This window comes from Dasypus novemcinctus, chromosome 4 (assembly GCF_030445035.2).
Source record: "Dasypus novemcinctus isolate mDasNov1 chromosome 4, mDasNov1.1.hap2, whole genome shotgun sequence".
Classification (NCBI taxonomy): Eukaryota; Metazoa; Chordata; class Mammalia; order Cingulata; family Dasypodidae; genus Dasypus; species Dasypus novemcinctus.
The window spans coordinates 5,069,690-5,092,176 of NC_080676.1; the positions used below are offsets into that span (position 1 = coordinate 5,069,690).

Here is a 22,487-nt window from a genome sequence, read left to right on the forward strand (position 1 = left end):
GACCCTGCAATATCATTAAGGCAACTAAAAATCCCAAAAATGCCCCCACATCACATCTCTTCTACTCTCTCCCTGCCCTCAGCAACTTCTGTGGCCACTTTCTCCACCTCGATGCTAAAATTTCTTCTATTACTTGTCACAATAGTTTTATAGTATAATATCAGTAAGTCCACTGTAGTTCATATTTTATTCCTCCATTTTGTGGACCCTGGGATGGTGATGTCCCCTCCACCTCTAGATCAAGAGGGGGGCTTAGATTCCACATGGATGATGGATGCAGTTCCTTTGCTTACAGTTGTAGGCACTCTTGATTCCCTGATGTGGTGGTTGACTATCTTCACCTTCCTGTTAGCTGACCTGGGTAAGACCAATGAACCGAGAGTAGGAGTCGCCACTCTGCTAAGGCTGAGGGCCCAGCTGGCACATGGGCAGTCCAGAGATTCAAGTCTCCTGAGTATGGACCATCCCTAGTGCCAACTACAGTTTCAGTAAAAGTGACAGAAGAGGCATGTGTAGAAAAGCCACATTTGAGTCCAGCTCTGTCACACTCAGGAGCACAAATTCCAAAGTAGGGCCCTCTGACATGGCACAGAGCTCCAAATCCATCTGCCATGACTATATACCCCGTGGATCTCCATAGCCTTCAGGAGAACCAGTACCAAGGCTGTATCTATTTTGGCTTTTTCTGGAGTCCTGCTGAGGTGTGCATAAGCATGACCCCTCTGATGACCTCCTGACTCTTTTTGGAAGACTGTTAGTCATATCAACTCATTTGTCTTTGCCATTTCCCCCTTTTATTCAAGGTCAAAGAGCAGTTTTTAACACTTGATCCAACATGTAGGCTGAGATATTCTGCTGGTCTGAGTTGCCCCTTTTATTCAAGGTCTCTTTTTAGTTGCTTCTCCAGTTAGTGATTGATTGGTAGTAATCCCTTGGCTCCAGGGAGGCTCATTCCCAGGAGTCATGTTCCATGTTGGGGGGAAGGTAATGCATTTCCATACTGAGTTTGGCTTAGAGAGTGGCCACATTTGAGCAACATGGAGGCTCTCAGGCACCCTGTAGCTCTAGACCTAGTTCATTTTTCAGGCACATAGGTTCCTAAGCATAGTCATCAGTATCAAGGGCCCTTTTATTTTATTTTCTTGTCTAATTACTCTGGCAAGAACTTTCTGTAAGATGTTGAGTAACAGTGGTGATGGTGGGCATCCTTGTCTTGTTCCTGATCTTAGAGAGAAAGCTGTCAGACTTTCACCATTGAGTATGCTATTAGTGGTGGGTTTTTCTTATATGCCCTTTATCATGCTGAAAAAGTTTTCTTCTATTCCTAGTTTTCTAAGTGCTTTTATCAAGAAATGTTGCTGGATTTTTTCCAATTGCTTTTCTGTGTCAATTGAGATCATCATGTGGTTTTTCCTTCATTCAATTAATGCCATGTAGTATATTAATTAGTGTTCTTAGGTTGAACCACCCTTGCATACCTGGGATAAATCCAACTTGATCATGGTGTATAATGCTTTTAATGTGCTGTCTGATTTAGTTTTCCAATATTTTGTTCAAGATTTTTGCATCTATATTTATAAGAGGTATAGTCTGTAATTTTCTTTTCTTTTTTTTTTTCCCTTTCATTCTTTGGGTCCCAAGGTCACTTTAGCTATGTGATTTTAAACTATGAATAACTGGAAGTTTGCCTAAATACCTAGAGCTGAAATTAGCGTCTATTTACCAGTATAAAATTTCTCATTGTTGGACTCCTATTCCTTCTAGCATTTATATTGTTGCCTTTTCTTGAAGTTTCTATGCAGATTTAAAGTTAACCTTTTATGTTATTTGTTTTAGTGACCCATCAAAAATTGTGTTTAGCTATAAAAAATATACACAGTACCTTGAAAGAAGAGAAACCAAGGGACTAATGGTAATAAAAGCAGTAGCTCTAGCAATTTGCTGAAAATTAATTTTTCCCTTAATGGCTGATATTGCTACTTTTTGGAATTCTAAAGGAAGCTTATATATACGTAAAATGTTTATTTTCAGATAGTAAACAATGTCAGAGCACCATGACTAGTAAAATAGCCTTTCTCATCTAAATGAGATTTATCAGTTTATTTTCAGTTGGATTTGATTTCAGGATAGCTGCTAGACAATGAGCTATAGGGAAGTAGACTCCTATTTTCTCTGAGAAAGAGAATCATGACTTCATTACCTTAGTCCTGGCCTAGAGATTGGAATGTTATCAGCTTAAAAAGAAAATACATTACTAAAGTATCTGTAACTTTTGAGGAACCTCATAGCAGTGAAAATGCATAGGCTATGTGTTTTTATTTAAATGTAAAAGGTTGGTTCAGGGACTTTATTTAATTTCTCTATAATGCTATTTTCTCTCAGGTAATGAGCTCTGATAACTGGGTTGACAGTTTCCTTCTGGATGATAGACACTGGGCAGAAAATCACCTAGTTTATTGGTTACCATAGCAATACGGAAATCAGCACCATGGCCCTAGATGCAAACGAGACATGGCTATGTTCACAAGAGGTATAGTCTGTAATTTTCTTTTCTTATGGTAAATTTACCAGCTTTTGTACGAGTGTGATGTTGACTTGTATTATGAATTTGGATTTGTTCCTTCTTCAGTTTTTTGGAAATGTTTCAGAATTGGATCCTGCAGTCCTACCACGTGATGAGGCAAGATGGTGGGTCTGCTCGTCTCTCTCCACTTTCTTCTGGTCCTCAGCTGTGGGCGATCAAGCATCTTTCCCTGGGCCTGGTCTTTTTGAGCCTCTTGGGTTTCTTAGTCTTCCTATAGCTGTAGGCAAACCTACAGTTTTCTCTCTCATAAGCTTGGGTAAAAATGACAGAGCTTGGGAAACAGACTTTGGCCCAGTGGTTAGGGCGTCCATCTACCACATGGGAGGTCCGCAGTTCAAACCCCCGGCCTCCTTGACCCGTGTGGAGCTGGCCCATGTGCAGTGCTGATGCGCGCAAAGAGTGCCGTGCCACACAGGGGTGTCCCCGCGTAGAGGAGCCCCACGGGCAAGGAGTGCACCCCTAAGGAGAGCCGCCCAGCGTGAAAGAAAGTGCAGCCTGCCCAGGAATGGCGCCACCCACACTTCCCGTGCCGCTGACGACAACAGAAGCGGACAAAGAAACAAGACGCAGCAAATAGACACAGAAAACAGACAACCCGGGGAGAGGAGGGGAATTAAATAAATAAAAATTAAAAAAAAAAAAAAAAAAAAGACAGAGCTCCCTTTTCTATGTGTCTCTTACATAAATCTCCAGTAAAAGACTGGAGACCCAATCTGAGTCATGCCTCACTAACACAGTCCGATCAAAAGCCCTAAAGCAAACTAATCAAATGATCTAATCAAAGTTCCCTTAACCAAATGCAACCAAAGGGCCCCACACCCACAGGAATGGGTTAGTTGTAGAACATAATTCATAATCCACAATCTGGGATTCACAAAGCTCAAACTTCAAAGAATGTCTTGCAGAATTCCCCTGTGAAGCTATCAGGTCCTAGACTTTACATTGTTGGGAGGTTTTTGATTACTGAATTAGTTACTGATTTGTCAATCTCTTCTATTTTTTCTTGAGTCAGTGTAGGTAGTTTGTGTGTTTCTCAGAATTCTTCCATTTTATCTAGGTTATCTAATCTATTAGCATATACTTGTTCATAGTATCTTCTTATAGTCCTTTTTATTTCAGTGGGGTGGGTCATAATTTCCCCTTTTCATTTCTGATTTTCATTGTATCCTTGCTCTCCTTTTCTTTGTCAGTCTAGCTAAAGTTTTTCAATTTTATTGCTCTTTCAAGGGAACAACTTTTGTTTTTTTTTTCATTCCCTCTTATATTTTTGTTGTCTTTTTCATTTATCTGCAATTTAATTGTTGATATTTCCTTCCTTCTGCTCACTCTGGGTTTAGTTTAATCTTTTTCTAGTTCTTCCAGTTTTGAGGTTAGATCTCTGATTTTAAGTCTTTCTTCCTTTTTAATGTAAACACTTAGAGCTATAAATTTGCCCCTCAGCATTACCTTTCTTATATCTAATAAGTTTTGGTATCTTCTTGTAGTGGTTTAACAGAAATACATGTTTTAAAATCTAATCCATTCCTTTGTATGGATCCAGTTGCAAGTAGAAACTTTTGATTAGACTGCTTCTGTTAAGGAGCGGCTCTCCTCATTCAGGATGGGTCTTAAACCTCTCATTGGAGTCCTCTATAAAGGGAATGAATATTGAGAGGGAGAGAGAAAGCCATTTAAGTGAGAAGCAGAAAGCAACAAAACTCAGACGAGGATTAGAGACCAACAAATGTTGCCAGGAACCAAGGATCTCCAGGAGCTGGTCTTCAGGGAGAAAGCATCACTTTGATGATGCCTTGATTTGGACCTTTTCTCAGCCTCCAAAATATAAGAAAATAAATCTCTATGTTTTAAACCTGGCCCATTTCATGGTATTTGCTTTGAGCAGCCTAAATACTAAAACACTTATATTTTCATTTGCCTCAAGATATTTCCTAGTTTCCCTTTTAATGTCCTTATTATTCCATTGGTAATTTAAGAGTTTGATGTTTAATTTCTACAAATTTGTGAATTTTCCATTTCTCCCTGTTATTGATTTCTGACTTCATTCCTTTGTGATCAGAGAAGATATAGCATATGATTTCAATATTTAAAAAAATTTTTTTTGTTTCCTTTCTTTCTTCTTTTATTTTTTAGGAGACACCAGGGATTGAACCTGGGACCTCATACATGTGAGGCAGGGGCTAAACCACTGAGCTACATCTGCTCCTCTTTTAAATTTATTGAGACTTGTTTTGTGACCTAATCTTGGTCTATCCTGGAGAATAATCCATGTACATTAGAGAAAAATGCATATTCTGTTCCTCTTTTTTTTAAATTAATTATTTATTTTTAATGTTACATTAAAAAATATGAGATCCCCATATACCCCCCACCCCCCTCACCCCACTCCTCCCATAACAACAACCTGCTCCATCATCATGGGATATTCATTGCACTTGGTGAATACATCTCTGAGCACCGCTGCACCTCATGGTCAATGGTCCACACCATAGCCCACACTCTCCCACAGTCCACCCAGTGGGCCATGGGAGGACATACAATGTCCAGTAACTGTCCCTGCAGCACCACCCAGGACAACTCCAAGTCCCGAAAACGCCCCCACATATCATCTCTTCTTCCCACTATTCTGCTCCTCTTGAGTGAAGTATTCTATATATGTCTGTTAGGTCTCACTGGTTTAGAGTATCATTCAAGTCTTGTATTTCTGATTGATCTTAAATGTTCTATTCATTATCAAAAGTGGTATATTAAAATCTCCTACAATTAATATAGAACCATCAAGTTTTTCCTTCAAATCTGTCAATTTTGATTCACATATTTTGGGGTCCTGCTGTTAGGTGCATATATTTTCAAAATTGTTATGTCTTCTTATTGAACTGACCCTTTCATCAGTACATAATGACCATCTTTGTTCCTCATATTTACTTCTTATTTAAAGTCTATTTTATCTGATAAAAGTACAGCCACACTAGCTTTCTTTTGGTTACTACTTGTTTGGCATATTTTTTTCCATCCTTTTAAGTTCACCCTTATGATGGTGATGGTTAGACTATTGTGTCAACTCAGCCAGGTAATTGTGTCCAATTGTTTGGTCAAGCAAGCACTGAGCTAAGTGTAATACACGGACATTTATGGAATTTAGTCACCATTGACTTCACTGCAGTGGTAAATCATAAATAACTGGTTACAGTTACATCAGTCAGGGAGATTGCCATCAGCAATGAGTGATGCTAACCCAATCAGTTGAATGCCTTAAAAGGGGAAATGATTTCAGCATTGAGAAAGAATTTCCCAGCTCATTTTTGGACAGCCAACATCTCCCAGAACTCGTCAAGAACCTTCATTGGACTTTCAATGCATCCCCTGGTTGCAGCCTGCCTGCGGAACCTGGACTTGTGCCTCCCCATGGTCATGTGAGAGACTCTTATAAAATCGCACACTATTGACAGATACCTCTAGTTGATTCTGTTTCCCTGGAGAACCCTCACTAATACAGTTTGGTACTGGGAGTGGTTCTTGAGGAACAGAGTCTTAAGCATGGGCTGTCCGAGGTGGTTCTGGGAGTTTTGCAATTGGCTCTCTACTCTAATTGGACTCAAGGGCACTGACGACTCAGGCTGCTAACTGTCCATGGCATGAGTTGGCAATCAAGATACGCAAAATAGCATCACTGAATTCCCCTACTTCCATGCTTTTAAGAAGCAAGGATCTGGGTGAGAGTGTTTTTAATACCTTAACAGAGATTTGCGGAGTCAAGTGGTATAACGATGTTGGCTGGCTCCTCCTAGATACTCTGGTTACTGTTACAAAAGAAAGAGATGAGTTGAAGGCTTCCGATTTGAAACTTAAACACCGCAGGAATGATGCGAAACTTTCTATGTGTACTCTGAAAGAAAATCTTGTCTCCTGTAGCCACAGGCTTGAAATATATAAGAAACAAACTCAGACTCTCATTGTACGAGTAGCACAGTTACAAAGGAACCTAAAATCCCAACACTGCAGGGTTTCTGCAGTTAAAATGAAGGCATTGATTGGAAAAGAGTGGAATCCAGAGAATTGGGATGGAGACATATGGGATGATGAAAATATTGATGGAGACATTGGAACCCTGAATTTTGCTGAGACTTTACCAGATAAGCCTGCCATGGCCCCCCCTGTCCAGACCACACCTTTTCAACCTTTTTTTTTTTTAAAGATTTATTTTTATTTATTTAATTCCCCTCCCCTCCCCTCCCCCGGTTGTCTGTTTTCTGTGTCTTTTTGCTGCATCTTGTTTCTTTGTCCGCTTCTGTTGTTGTCAGCGGCACAGGAAGTGTGGGCAGCGCCATTCCTGGGCAGGCTGCTCCCTCCTTCACGCTGGGCGGCTCTCCTTATGGGTGCACTCCTTGCGCGTGGGGCTCCCCTATGCGGGGGACACCCCTGTGTGGCAGGGCACTCCTTGCGTGCATCAGCACTGCGCATGGGCCAGCTCCACACGGGTCAAGGAGGCCCGGGGCTTGAACCGCCGGCCTCCCATGTGGTAGAGGGATGCCCTAACCACTGGGCCAAAGTCCATTTCCCTTGTCAACCTTACATCATCCAGCCTCCAGGCTGCCCCAGGGAGTCTGGACCTCCTCCCAGCCCTGAGGAACATACCAGCCAAACTCCAGCCTGTACTGAGGAGCCTCCAGTCTGCCCTGAGGAAACTGCTTTCCAACCCTTGCCTGAAGAGATTAATCCTGTCTCACCGGAAGAAAATGCAAGGGAATGTCCTGAGGTCGGTAGCTTGCAAGGCATTTCTAATCCTTCTCCTTACCCACCCCCACCACCTCTCTTGTCTTTGAGACCAATTACTAGACTAAAATCACAACAAGCCCCCAAAGGTGAGGTACAAAGTGCAACCCATGAGGAAGTAAGGTATACTCGGAAAGAACTGCCTGAGTTTTCCAACTTATATAGACAGAAATCAGGAGAATATGTGTGGGAATGGATACTAAGGATATGGGATAATGGTGGAAGGAATATAAAGTTGGATCGGGCTGAATTTATTGATATGGGCCCACTAAGCAGATTCTGAATTCACTGCTGTAGTTCAAGGGGTGAGAAAGGGCTTTAACAGTTTGTTTGGGTGGCTGATTGAAACATGGGCCAAAAGATGGCCTAGCGAGTCTGAGGTTGAGATGCCCAATTTGCCCTGGTACACAGTAGAAGAGGGAATTCAAAGGCTTAGGGAGATTGGAATGCTAGAATGGATTTACCATTTGAGAGCTGCCCACCCACCCCAGGAACGTCCAGAGGACCCACCTTTAACCACGGCTGTGAGGAATAACTTTGTAAGATCAACTCCATCTTCCCTGAAGGGCTCTCTGGTTGCTCTTCTCTGTTGTCCAGATATTACTGTAGGGAGGGCTGTGATGGAATTAGAATCCTTAAACATTATGGAGATGATTGGATGTCAGCCTGGTGAAAGTCAAGTATCTGCAGTTAATCGTGAAAGTCAAGGTGGGCGTGGCTACTGCAATGAAAGGCAGATTCAAAAAAGCACTCAAAATAGTCTGAGTCGCGTAGAGTTATGGTGTTGGCTAATACATCATGGGGTACCTAGAAGTAAAATAGACGGGCAGTCTACTAAATTTCTTCTGGATTTGTATAAACAGAAGAGCTCTAGGTCGAGTGAACAAAACCCTAACTCAAATTACAGATGCAGAGAATCACGGCTCCTTAATTAATTCCCAGTCTTGAAACAGTTTACAGACCCAGAGTCCCTTGAATGAGGAGAAGGTGGGGTCTTCTTGGGAAAAGACCCTATTAAACTGCCCAAAATTTATACTGTTAATCTTCCTCCCACCTTTCCACAAGGAGCTCTACGGCCTTTTACCAGAGTAACTGTGCATTGGGTAAAAGGAAATGATCAGACATTTTGGGGATTTTTAGACACTGGCTCAGAAGTGACATTAATTCCAGTAGACCCAAAATGTCACTGAGGTCCACCTTTCAGAGTAGTGCCTTATGGAGGTCAAGTGATTAATGGAGTTTTAGCTCAGGTCCATCTCACAGTTGGTCTAGTGGGTCCCCAGACCCATTCTGTGGTTATTTCCCCAGTTCCAGAATGCATAATTGGAATAGACATAGTCAGCAACTGGCAGAATCCCCACACTGGATCCCTGACTTGTGGAGTGAGGGCTACTATGGTTGGAAAGGCCAAGTGGAAGCCACTAGAACTGCCCCTACCTAGCAAAATAGTAAACCAAAAACAATATTGAATTCCAGGAGGGATTGTGGAGATTAGTGCCACCATCAAGGATTTGAAGGATGCAGGGGTGGTGATTTCCATCATATCCCCATTCAACTCTCCTATTTGGCCTGTCCAGGAAACAGATGAATCTTAGAGGATGACAGTAGATTATCATAAACTTAACCAGGTGGTGACTCCAATTGCAGCTGCTGTCCCAGATGTAGTATCATTGCTTGAGCTAATCAATGCGTCCCCTGGTACCTGATATACAGCTGTCGATTTGGCGAATGCTTTTTTTTTTCAATTGCTATTAAGGGCCACCAGAAACTGTTTGCTTTTAGCTGGCAAAGCCAGCAGTATACCTTCACTGTCCCGCCTCAGGAGTAGATCAACTCTCTAGCCCTATGTCATAATATTGTCCGCAGGAATCTTGATCATCTCTCCTGGTCCATTTTATTGATGAGATCATGTTCATAGGACCTAGTGAGCAAGAAGTAGCAAAGACTCTAGACTTATCAGTAAGGCATTTGCGTGAGAGAGAATGGGAGATAAATCCAACTAAAATACAAGGTCCTTCTTCCTCAGTAGTGTGGGGCATGTCAAGATATTCCTTCTAAAGTGAAGGATAAGCTGTTGCATCTGGCCCCTCCTACAACCAAAAAAGAGACACAACACTTAGTTGGTCTCTTTGGATTTTGGAAACAACATATTCCTCCTTTGGGTGTGCTACTTCAGCCCATTTACCAGGTTACCAGAAAAGCTGCTAGTTTTGATTGGGGACCAGAACAAGAAGAGGCTCTGCATCAGGTCCAGGCAGCTGTGCAGGCTGCACTACCACTTGGGCCAATGATCCAGCAGATACAATGGTGCTGGAAGTTTCCGTGGCAAATAGAGATGCTATCTGGAGCCTTTGGCAAGGCCCCTGTAGGAGAATCACAATGCAGACCCTTAGGATTTTGGAGCAAAGCCCTGCCATTCTCTGCTGATAACTACTCCCCTTTTGACACCTTTTGGCCTGCTACAGGGCCTTAGTACAGACTGAATGCTTAACCACGGGCCACCAAGTTACTATGAGACCTGAGTTGCCTATCATGAGCTGGGTATTGTCTGACCCCCTAAACCATAAAGTTGGGCATGCACAATGGCACTCCGTAATAAAGCAGAAGTGGTATATATGAGATAGGGCTTGAGCAGGTTCTGAAGGCATGAGTAAGTTATGTGAGGAAGTAGCCCAAATGCCCGTGGTCACCACCACTGCCATGTTACCTTCTCTTTCCCAGCTCACAGCTTTGGTTTCTTGGGGAGTCCCTTATCATCAGCTGACTGAGGATGAGAAAACAGGGCCTGGTTTGCAGATGGTTCTGCACGATATGCAGGCACCACCTGAAAGTGGACAGTGCAGCACTGCAGCCCTTTTCTGGGACATCCCTGAAGGACAGTGGTGAAGGCATATCGTCCCAGTGGGCAGAACTTCGAGCAGTGCACCTGGTTGTTCATTTTGCTTGGAAGAAGAAATGGCCAGAGGTGCGTTTGTACACTGATTCATGGCTGGATGGCCAGGGACTTGGAAGGAACATGATTGGAAAATTGGTGACAAAGAGGTCTGGGTAAGAGTTATGTGGATAGACCTCTTTGAGTGGGCAAAAGACATGAAAGTATTTGTATCCCATATGAATGCTCACCAGTGACTTCAGCAGAGGAAGATTTTAATAATCAAGTGAATAAGATGACCCGCTCTGTGACTAATGCTCAGCATCTCTCCCCAGGCTCTCCTACCATTGCCCAGTGGGCTCATGAACAAAGTGACCATGGAGGTAGGGATGGAGGTTATGCATGGGCTCAGCAACACAGACTTCCCCTTACCACTGCTGAGTGCCCAATCTGCCAGCAGCAGAGACCCACACTCAGCCCCCGATAAGGCACCATTCCTCGAGGTGACCAGCCTGCTACTTGGTGGCAGGTTGACTACATTGGACCACTTCCACCATGGAAGGAGCAGTGATTTGTTTTAACTGGAATAGACACATCTCTGGATATGGGTTTGCATTTCCTGCACGCAATGCTTCTTCCAAAACTACCATGCGTGAACTTACCGAATGTCTTATCTACCGCCATGGCATCCACGCAGCATTGCTTCCAATCAAGGAACCCATTTTGCAGCACATGATGTGTGGGAATGGGGAAATGCCCATGGAATTCACTGGTCTTACCATGTTCCCCATCACTCTGAAGTACCTGGATCGATAGAATAGTAGAGTGGCCTTTTGAAGACTCAGTTATGGTGCCAACTAAGTGGCAATACCTTGCAGGGCTAGGGTAGTATTCTCCAGGAGGCTGTGTATGCTCTAAATCAGTGTCACATCTACTCTATGGTGCTATTTCTCCCATAACCAGGATCCATGGGTCCAGGAATCAAGGGGTGGAAATGGGGATAGCACCAATCACTATTACCCTAGTGACCCACTAGGAAAATGTTTGCTTCCTGTCTCTGCAATCTCAAACTCTGCTGGTCTACAGGTTTTAGTCCCAAAAGGAGGAGTGCTGTCACCAGGGAACACAATAATGATTCCATTGAACCGGAAGCTAAAACTGCCACCTGGTCACTTTGGGCTCCTCTTACCTCTGAATCAACAGTCAAAGAAGGGAATTAGGCCCATGTGCAGTGCTGATGCGCGTGCAAGAAGTGCCATGCCATGAAGGGGTGTCCCCCGCATAGGGGAGACCCACGCGCAAGAAGTGCACCCTGTAAGGAGAGCCGCCCAGCGCGAAAGAAAGTGCTACCTGCCCAGGAATGGTGCTGCACACATGGAGAGCTGACGCAGCAAGATGATGCAACGAAAAGAAACACAGATTCCTGTGTGCCGCTGACAACAACAGAAGTGGACAAAGAAGACGCAGCAAATAGACACAGAGAACAGACAACCAGGGTGGGAGAGGGGAAGGGGAGAGAAATAAATAAACAAATAAATCTTTAAAAAAAAAAAAGAAGGGGATTACTGTACTGGCTAGGGTTATTAATCCTGACTATCAAGGGGAAATAGGATAAAATCTATATAATGGGGTTAAAGAAGAGTTTGCCTGGAATACAAGAGGTCCTCTGGGGCATCTCCTAGTACTACCATGTCCTATGATTAAAGTCCATGGAAAATTGCAACAAACCAATCCAAGCATGACAATGGCCCAGAATTCTTCAGGAATGAATGCTTGGGTCACCCCACCAGGCAAAGAACCACAGCCAGCTGAAGTGCTTGCTGAGAGTAATGGAAACATGGAATGGGTAGTGGAAGAAGGTAGTGATAAATATGAACTTAGACCATGTGATCAGTTACAGAACAAGGACTATAATGGTCATGAATCTTTTTTCCTTGTTTCATGATGATGATGATTGTATATGTACACAAAACAAATTTATCTTCTTCCCCAAACTTTCCCCTTATCATAGAACAAGTTGTATCAATTTCATGTCATAATATTTGAGGATGTCGAGTTTGAGAGTGAATATTACCCAAGAACTTGCACCCTATTCTGTATGGAATTGATGAGTTTCTGGTTGTACACAGGAGAATTGAACATTGTTAGGCAGAAATATATATTTGCATGTCTGTTATTGTTTTTACTTAGAGACTAAATATGGTTTAAAGTAATATGTATGGTTGCTGAGTTGACACGGGGTGGACAGTAATGGCTAGACTATTGTACCTAATAGTTTGGTCAAGCAAGCACTGGGCTAACTATAATACAGGGTATTTATGGACTTTAGGCACCATTGATTTTATTGCAGTGATAAATCATAAAAAGCTGGCTGCAATTACATCAGTCAGGGAGTTTGCCATCAGCAATGAGTGATGCTTAACCCAATCATTTGAATGCCTTAAAAGGGGAAGCAATTCCAGCATTGAGAGAGAAGTTCCCAGCTCATCTTCAGACAGCCAGCATCTCCCAGAACTCATCAAGAACCTTCACTGGACTTTCACTGCACCCCCTAGTTGCAGCCTGCCTTTGGAACCTGGACTTGTGCATTCTTACAGCTGCATGAGAGACTCCTATAAAATCGCACACTATTGACAGATATCTCTAGTTGATTCTGTTTTCCTAGAGAATCATGACTACATATGTCTTTCAATTAAAGTGAGTCTTTAATAGACAGCATATAGGTGGGTCATGCTCTTTTATCCTTTCTGCCAATCTCTGCCTTTTGACTGGAGAGTTTAATCCACTTACATTTAAAGTCACTGTATTAGTCAGCCAAAGGTGTTCTGATGCAAAATACCAGAAATCAGTTGGTTTTTATAAAGGGTATTTATCTGGGTAGGATTTTACAGATACCAGGTCATAAAGCATAAGTTAGTCCTTACCGAAGTCTATTTCCATGTGTTGGAGCAAGATGGCTGACAATGTCTGCCAGGATTCAGGCTTCCTGGATTTCTCTCTTCCCAGGGCTTGCTTCTTTCTGTCTCAGGGTTCCTCTCTTCCTGGGACTTGCCTCTGTGTGCTTTCCTCTGTGTGCTTACTTCCTCTGTGTGCTTACTTCCCGGGGCTCCAGCTTAAGACCTCAGCATCAAACTCCAACATTAAGAATCCTCCAACTTGTCCTTTGCCATGCCTTTTATCTGTGAGTCCCCACCCACCAAGGGGTGGGGACTCAATGCCCTACTGGCACAAGAGGTTTACATAATTAATCAAGTAAACCTATGAATCCAATATAATCTAATATCCCCAGAGGAGAAGATCAGTTTACAAACACAATCCAGTATTTCTTTTCGGAATTCATCAATAATATCAAACTGCTACAGTCACTATTAATAATGCAGGGCTTTCTTCTGCCATTTTGCTATTTAGCCTTTTAAGTCTTATGTCTTTTTTTATTGTTCCTCAGTTTTTCCATTAATGCTTACTTTTATATTTATTTGACTTTTGTAATACACCATAATGGTCTGTTCTTATTTCTATTTGGATATATTTTTCATATATTTTCCTTGTAGTTACCATTGGGCTAAAATTTAACTTCCTAAATATATAATAATCATATTTGATTTGATACCAACTTGACTTTAATAACATACAACTACATTGTTTTATAACTCTCAGTGCCCACACCTTTTTTCACATATTACAAATTCTATCTTTGTACACTTAATGTCCAAAAGCATAGATTTATTATTACTTTTATACATTTATATTTCACACCTGGCATGAAGTAAGATTGGAGTTACTTACTCCCCCAAAGATACAATACAATAGTTCTGGCATTTATAATTACCCCAAATCATTAACTTTATCAGAGGTCTTTATTTCTTTATGCTGCTTTGAACCACTGTCTAATTTCTTTTCCTTTCAGTCTGAAGAACTCCCTTTAGCATTGTTTATAGGGCTGGTCTAGAGGTGATGAACATTCTTTAACATTTTTAACTGGGAATGTCTTAATCGTTCTTCACTTTTGAAAGAAAATATCCCTGGATATAAAATTATTTGTTGGCAATGAAACAATTTCAGCACTAAGTATTTTAACCCACTGCCTTCTTGCCTCCATGTTTTCTGTTGAGAAATTGGCATTTAATCTATTTGGACTCATCTGTACATTCCATGTTGCTTTTCTCTTACAGCTTTCAGAACTCTCTCCTTGTCCTTGCATTTATAGTTTGATTTGTGTGGTGGTTTGAAGCTGTATGTACCTGTGGGTATGAGCCCATTGGAAGCCCATTCCTGTGGGTATGAGCCCGTTGTAAGTATGACCTTCTGATGTGGCTACTTCAGTTAAGGTGATCCACCTCAATCAGGACAGGTTTGATGATGTTTTAAAGTTGTATGGACCCCAGAAAAGTATGGTTCTTTAAGTTAACCCATTCCTATGGTATGGTCTCATTGTTAGTAGGATCTTTTGGCAAGTAAGATCTTAAGATGTGACCCATCTCATTCAAGGTGGGTTTTTTCCTTTCATATTTTGAATTTTCCCCCCATATAATAATTTTATTTATAGAGAAGTTTTAGATTGCATAAAAGTTACATGAAAAGCATAGGGGATCCTATATGCCACACTTTCCCCCTTGCACAGTTTTCCCCATTAATAACATCTTACATCATTGTGGTACATATGTTACACTTGATGAACAAATATTAAGCTTTGGTACTAATCAAGGTCTATAGTTTATATTATGGTTTACACTTTGCACCATACAATTTTATAAGTGTTGACAAATAGTATAATGGCCTGTATCTGTCATTGTAATATAATTCAGAACAATTCCAATGCCTAAAAGTGCCCCATGTTACAACTATTCTTCCTTTTTTTTTTTAGATTTATTTTTATTTCTTTCTTTCCACTCCCCCGTCCCAGTTGTCTGCTTTCTGTGTCCATTCGCTGTTAAAACTATTCTTTCCTCTCCCTCCCCTCAGAACCTCTGGTAACCATTATCTTTGTATCAACATTACAAGTTTTCCTATTCCTCCAATAATAATAAGCCTACTTTGGTTCATGGTTGCATTCCTCACGCATGAGGATTTTGGGATGGTGATGCCTGCTCTGCTTCAGACTGAAGCATCATGGCTTACACGTTTCACTGTACCTAGGAAGGTTTTAATTCTCTTCCTGGAGTCCTTTATAAACAGAGGACTAAAAAGCCACAGACAGAGAACTAAAGCGAGGCAGGAGGAGAAGTCTTGTAGGTTAGAGGCGGGGATCAGCAGAGCACCGGGGCACGGGAGTAGGCTCCTGAGAGGCTAGGAGCACGGGGCATCTCAAAGCTGAGGAGAGGGGCGAGGGGAGCAGACTGGCGCTGTGCCCGGCCGGGTGCTTGCCTGCCCACAGCTGAGCTCTGAGAGGAAGCGTCTTTAGGTGATACCACCATGTGCCCGGTCACCCCAGCTGCAACTTGGTGAGACAGCACCGCTCTCTTTTTTTCAAATTTAATGAATTAATTTAGTATTTATTTTGAGCAGTATCCCTTGATGTTGCTTGATTTGGACACTTACATGGCCTCAGAACTGTGAGCTTTTAACCTAATGAATTCCCATTATAGAAGCCAGCACGTATCAGGTATATTGCATTGGCAGCCTTTAGAAATTAAAATAGGTCTCAACCCTGACACTGTAGTCCTTGTAAGTGGAAGGAAATGCAGGTAGAGAGAGAAAAAACCCCAGAGGAAGCAGCCAGAAGCGGAAATCGATGGAACCTCTAAGAGAAGGAAAAGGCCAGGAGAGCTGTCCTGTGCCTTCAATGTGACAAGCTAAGGAGCAAAGGTTCCCAGCAGCCAGCGCAGAAACGCCAGTCTTTGGGGAGAAAGCATCACCTTGACATTTTGATTTGTACTTGCTTTTAGCCTCAAAATTGTAAGCAAATAAATTCCCATTGTTTAAGTGAAACCATTGTATTTGTATTTGCTTGAGGAGCCTGGTATAGGAAACTATCAGTAAGTGCTGGGGGCGTATGTTACATCAATTTCACCCTGTTTGGTGTGCTCTGGGCTTCTCAGATGTGCACATTCACGGCTTCTGCTAAGTCTGTGAAGTTTTCTGTCATTATCCCTTTCAATATTCTTTCTGCGCCTTTCTCTCTTTCTTCTCTTTCTGGGATCCCCATAGTTCTTTTTTCTTTCTGCTCCTCAGTCTGAATCATTTCAATTGTCTTACCTTGCATTTGCAGATTCTTTTTGCTGCCAGCTCCAATCTGTGTTTGACATCCTCCTGGGAATGTTTTTTTCCACTTTTTTTTTTGGCGGAGGGGAGTTTTTCATTTCAGTTATAGTGGTCTTCAACTCCAGTAGTTCTGTTTGGTTCTTTTTTAAAAAAATTTTCTATCTCTTTACTAAGGTAGACAGGAGCCCAATCCCTTGGGCCACATCTACTTCTCTGATTTCAATATTTTTAAATTTATTGAGACTTGATTTTTGGCCTAACATATGCTTTTTCCTGAAAAATTTTCCATGTGCACTTGAAAACAATATGTTTTCTGCTGTTTTGATATGCAGTTTCTATATAGGTCCTTTAGGTCTAATTGTTTAATAGGGTTGTTCGATTCTTCTATTTCCTTACTAATCTTCTGTTTAGATATCCTAGCAATTATTGAAGGTGGTATATTGAAGTTTCCATTATTTAGAATTTCTCTATTTATCCTTTCAGTTTTGCCAATATTTTCTTATATTTGGGGCTTGGTTGTGAGGTGCGTCTTCGTGCTGGATTGAACCTTTTATCAATATATAATACCTTTTTTGTCTCATTTTTTAAGTGTTTTTTTCCCCCTCATATAATAAACTTTATTTTGAAAGAAGTTTTAGATTGCAGAAAAGTTACATTGAAAGTATGGGGCAGGGGAGGGGAAGCAGACTTGGCCCAGAGGTTAGGGCGTCCGTCTACCACATGGGAGGTCCGCAGTTCAAACCCCGGGCCTCCTTGACCTGTGTGCAGCTGGCCCACGCACAGTGCTGATGCGCGCAAGGAGTGCTGTGCCACACAGGGGTGTCCCCCACGTAGGGGAGCCCCACGCGCAAGGAGTGCACCCATAAGGAGAGCCACCCATTGCTAAAGAAAGTGCAGTCTGCCCAGGAATGGCGCTGCAAAAATGGAGAGCTGACACAACAAGATGATGCAACAACAACAAAAAAAGAAACACAGATTCCCATGCCGCTGACAACAACAGAAGCAGACAAAGAAGAACATGCAGCAAATAGACACAGAGAACTGACAACTGGGGCGGGGGAAGGGGAGAGAAATTTTTAAAAAAAGTATAGGGGGAAATGTGGTTGAAGCAGTTGGACACCTGCCTACCACATGAGCGGTCCCAGGTTCGGTTCCCTGTGCCTCCTAAAGAAGATGAACAAGACAGTGAGCTGATGTGACCAGCTAGGCAGGGAGCTGACACAACAAGATGATGCAATGAGATGACACAATGAAGAGGCACAGCAAGGAAACACAATGAAAGATCCAATAAGCAGGAACATAGGTGGCTCAAGCCATTGGCTGCCTCCCTCCCACATGGGAGGTCCCAGGTTTGGTTCCTGGTGCCTCCTAAAAAAAGAAGCACACAACAAACAGCCACAGAGAGCACAGAGCAGAAACAAGAAGGGGAGAAATAAATAAATAATAATCTTTAAAAAAATCTTAAAAAAAAGAAAGTATGAGGGGAATCCCATATACTCCATCCCTTTCCTCTCTCACATTTTCTTTTCCATTTTCTCCTGTTAATAACATCTTACATTCATGTGATACATTTGTTTCAATTGATTAACCAATATTGTAGCTTTGCTACTAACCAAGGTCTATAGTTTACAGTATGGTTTGTACTTTGCACCACACATTAGTATAGGTTTTGATAAAATATATAATGGCCTGTATTTGTCATTGCAACATCATGCAAAACAATTCCATGTGGTAGACAGGAGCTCAATTGTTTGAGCCACATACATTTCCCTTGTTTTCTCTTAATAACAATTTTAACAGAGATATAAGAAGATTCTTGTAGTCCAATCTCTGCAGTCAAAGAAACACAATCCAGCAACAAAAATGTGAATTAAAAATCTTCATTTTTCCAAGTTTGAAATAAAACATCAAAGTGCTTTCTTTTTTTTTTTTTTAAAGATTTATTTATTTATTTAATTTCCCCCCCTCCCCTGGTTGTCTGTTCTTGGTGTCTATTTGCTGCGTCTTGTTTCTTTGTCCGCTTCTGTTGTCGTCAGCGGCACGGGAAGTGTGGGCGGCGCCATTCCTGGGCAGGCTGCTCTTTCTTTTCACGCTGGGCGGCTCTCCTCATGGGCGCACTCCTTGCGCGTGGGGCTCCCCTACGCGGGGGACACCCCTGCGTGGCAGGGCAAGCCTTGCGTGCATCAGCACTGCGCATGGCCATCTCCACACGGGTCAAGGAGGCCCGGGGTTTGAACCGCGGACCTCCATATGGTAGACGGACGCCCTAACCACTGGGCCAAAGTCCGTTTCCCAAAGTGCTTTCTTAACACACAAAAAAATCTTGAAAACCTCCTCCCCACACGGATGTCACTTGTTCTTCAAAATTTCCTTTTCCACATACCCTTATTCTGGACCCCTGAAAACTCTCTGTGGGAAGACCTGGACTGAATTTAGCATAATTTACTGAGAGCTCCAGCTGCTGCTCCAAAATTCATTGCTGAAGTTGTGCTGAGCCACGCCTCTCTTGTGCTGTTCCCAGCCAAGTGGGGCAGAAAGACTTTTACTCCAGGGCACCCCAGTGGCCTTGCCAAACTTTCATTAAAGCTGCACAATCATCTAAGAAGCTTGTATCCAGACTGCCTTCCTTCCTCGCTCCTTCTTTATGACCAGATGTGCATTGGGGTCTGAGGGTCTCTTCCCCTCTCCAGCTCCTTCCCCATTTTCTCCCACAGTAATTTCTCTAATAAATTTCTCACGCCTTTCTAGTCTCATTTCCTGCCATCCTCCCCAAAACTGGAGACACGAAAAAGGGTGTGTCGTGTTGGTGTAGGAATCTGAACATGCTAGGCCTTTGCCCACACTGCTCCTGTTTGCGGGCATACAGTCCCCGTCTTTGAGAAATTCTCCTTGACACACCCAGCCTAGCCCAAAGTCTCCTGTGCGTAGTCCTTAGAGCAGGAACCAAAATGCCGGGCCCAGAGGCTTAGTTATGGAGCTGGGCAGATGCAGCTGAGTCTTGTCCAGACACATGACTTCAGTCCTTGGCCCCTTAGCTTGCTGACTGTGATGTCTGAACCTCTATGGACCTCTGAAAGCCATGATCTGAAAGCTAATCCATTCCTATGGGTATAAACCTATTATAAGGAGAACCTTTTTTTTCCCCCAGAGATTTATTTATTTATTTATTTATTTCTCTACCCCTCCCCCCCCAGTTGTCTGCTCTGTGTGTCCATTCACTGTGTGTTTTTCTGTGACCCCTTCTATCCTTATCAGTGGCACCTGGAATCTGTGTTTCTTTTCGTTGCGTCATCATCATCTTGTGTCAGCTCTCTGTGTGGGCGGCACCATTCCTGGGCAGGCTGCTCTTTCTTTCGCCCTGGGCGGCTCTCCTTACGGGGCGCACTCCTTGCACGTGGGGCTCCCCTATGTGGGGGACACCCCTGCGTGGCACGGCATTCCTTGCGTGCATCAGCACTGCACATGGGCCAGCTCCACACGGGTCAAGGGGGCCCGGGGTTTGAACTGCAGACCTCCCATGTGGCAGGCAGATGCCCTAACCACTGGGCCAAGGCCGCCACCATATTTATTTTTTATTTATTTCTCTCCTTTTCCCCTCCCCCCCGCCAGTTGTCTGCTCTCTGTGTCCATTCGTTGTGTGTTCTTCTCTGACCGCTTCTATCCTTATCAGCGGCACTGAAAATCTGTGTTTGTGTTGCGTCATCTTGTTGTGTCAGCTCTCTGTGTGGGTGGCGTCATTCCTGGGCAGGCTGCTCTTTCGCGCTGGGCGGCTCTCCGGATGGGGAGCACTCCTTGTGCATGGGGCTCCCCTACTCCAGGGACACCCCTGCGTGGCACGGCACTCCTTGTGCGCATCAGCACTGCGCATGGGCCAGCTCCACACGGGTCAAGGAGGCCCGGAGTTTGAACTGTGGACCTCCCATATGGTAGGTGGACGCCCTATCCATTGGGTCAAGTCTGCTTCCCAGCAGAACCTTTTGATTAGGTTACTTTGGCTAAGGCATGGACCAGGGTGGGTCTTAATTCTCTTATTGGAGTCCTTTATAAATGGGATGAATACAGAGAGAAGAAGGAGAAAGCCACAGAAGCCAAAAGCTGAAAGAAAGGAGACCGGGAAGAGAAGGGAAAGAGCAGCAGATTCTACCATGTGCCTTGCCATATGACAGAAGAGTCCAGGATCATTGGCAGCCAGTCTTCAGGAAGAAAACATTGCCTGATGATGCCTTGATTTGGACATTTTTCTCAGCCTTTAAGCCTCTAAACCAGGGGTTCTTAATCTTTTTTGTTCTACAGACCCGTTGGCCAGCCAGGTGAAAACCATGGAGCCTTTCTCAGAATGTAGCAGAAGACAGTTTTATGACATTCAACTAGAGCCGGGTCTAACAAGTATGGTAATTTTGAAATACGGATGAGCGTAAGAGGTTTTTCGAGATAGGCAACAACTGTGATGTTATATAAAATGAATACTACTGTAATGAAATTGCTAAATTTCAGTTAGAGGTCAGAGAAAATAAAGATAATAAGTTGATATTTTAAAAAAATTCAAGCTCATGGATCCCCCTGAAATCTCTCCAGGGAACCCTTATTAATAAGCCCTGCTCTGAACAGTAAGCTTGTCAATGAATAAATCCCCACTGTAAAAGCTAACCCATCTCTGGTATATTGCTTTCAGCAGTCTAGCAGACTAAAACACTGTCATAGTTGGGTGAGCCATTCCTATTCCAGGAAATGGTAATCAGTACTAATGCTGAGTACTTGGTACACAGCAGCTGCTCAAATATCCTCGCTGAATTGAATTGCGTTAACAGTAGAGTCACAGGCCTTTACGAAGGCACCTGCCGCCAGCTGGAGCTTAGAGGGGTTAACGATCACTTTAGCAGTTTACGAGCCAAGAACGAGAACTATAAACTGCTGAAACAGGTCGTTGAGCCCCACCTCCAATGTTTCTTAGTCAATAGGTTTGGGGTGAAAGCCGAGAATTGGCATTTTCAAGTCTCCTCAGGTGATGTTGAACCTGCTGAGTCCACACCTTGAGAACCATTCGCTAGAGGTTAGGGGCTCTGTGTGTCTACTTTCAGTTACTGAGAGGATTATACCAACTATCACATGATAACTGCTTGAAATAACGCCGGGCACAGAGTTCAGTGTTGGCTAACTCATTAAGATTTTTTTCTGGAAGAATTGGGAGGACGAAACTAGGGGTTTTAGTGACCAGTGAAGAGCAAGGCCTAAGTCCGTTTTTTGTGCAGTTAGGTGGGCTCAAGACCCGACGGCCAGTCACACGCCGTTTCTTGGTGACCGCCTCGCCATGGCCGCCCCGAGTCTCCAACGGACGTTCCACAAACGCCCTGCAGCCCAGCCCACAGGCTTCCCGCGGCGGGCCTTGAGCAGGTGCAGAACCGCTGCGCTCAGGCATGACGCGCATGCGCACTCAGGTCCTCCGGGAGGGTGGCAACAGCGCTAGAAAAATGGCGGCGGCGGTGCGAGCGGCAGCGGCTGGCACAAGGTTCAGCGCTGTGGCGAGCGTTCTCGGAAGCCTGAGGGCGCGGCGCACCTCAGTCCGCAGCCTTTCCGGTCAGCCGAACTCCGTCAACGAGCGCATAGAGAAAAAGCGCAGCGCAGCGCTGCTGGGAGGGGGCCAGCGGCGTATCGACGCGCAGCACCGGCGGGTGAGTGCGGCGGAGCCGCGGCTGTTTTGCTCCGGCGCTCGCGGCCTATCACAGCTTGCCCGGTGTGTGGCGCTCGGGGCCTCCCAGCCAATCCGCAGCGACGCCGGAGGGGGGCGGGACGAAGGGGGTGACCTAGACGCTGATAAGACGTAGGCGCCATCCGTTTGTGATTAAAGCGTTTTCTTGGAAAAATTGGATAGACGTAGCTGGACTTACCATGTGATAGTTTCGCTTTGGGGCAGGTTCCTTAAGCTCTCGGAGTCAATTCGTCTGAGTAATACTTCCCTCCCCATCTTACTGTTGGAGTAGAAGTCCTGAAATACAATAAATACAGTTTAAAAATCTCATTTAATGTATAAAAAGTGTCAATATCTAAATGATTTCCCTACTG

At 43.6% G+C, this 22,487-nt stretch overlaps 1 protein-coding gene across 1 annotated transcript in view; it reads left to right on the forward strand.

Annotated features, from left to right (window-relative positions):
- The first annotated feature begins 21,594 nt into the window (after positions 1 to 21,594).
- PCCB (propionyl-CoA carboxylase subunit beta) overlaps positions 21,595 to 22,487 on the forward strand; it is a 112,495-nt gene continuing 111,602 nt past the window's right edge. Inside the window, exon 1 of the mRNA XM_004477644.5 lies at positions 21,595 to 22,096. Coding sequence (XP_004477701.2) covers positions 21,842 to 22,096 — 255 coding nt within the window. The 5' untranslated portion in view covers positions 21,595 to 21,841. The remainder of the gene's footprint in view (positions 22,097 to 22,487) is intronic.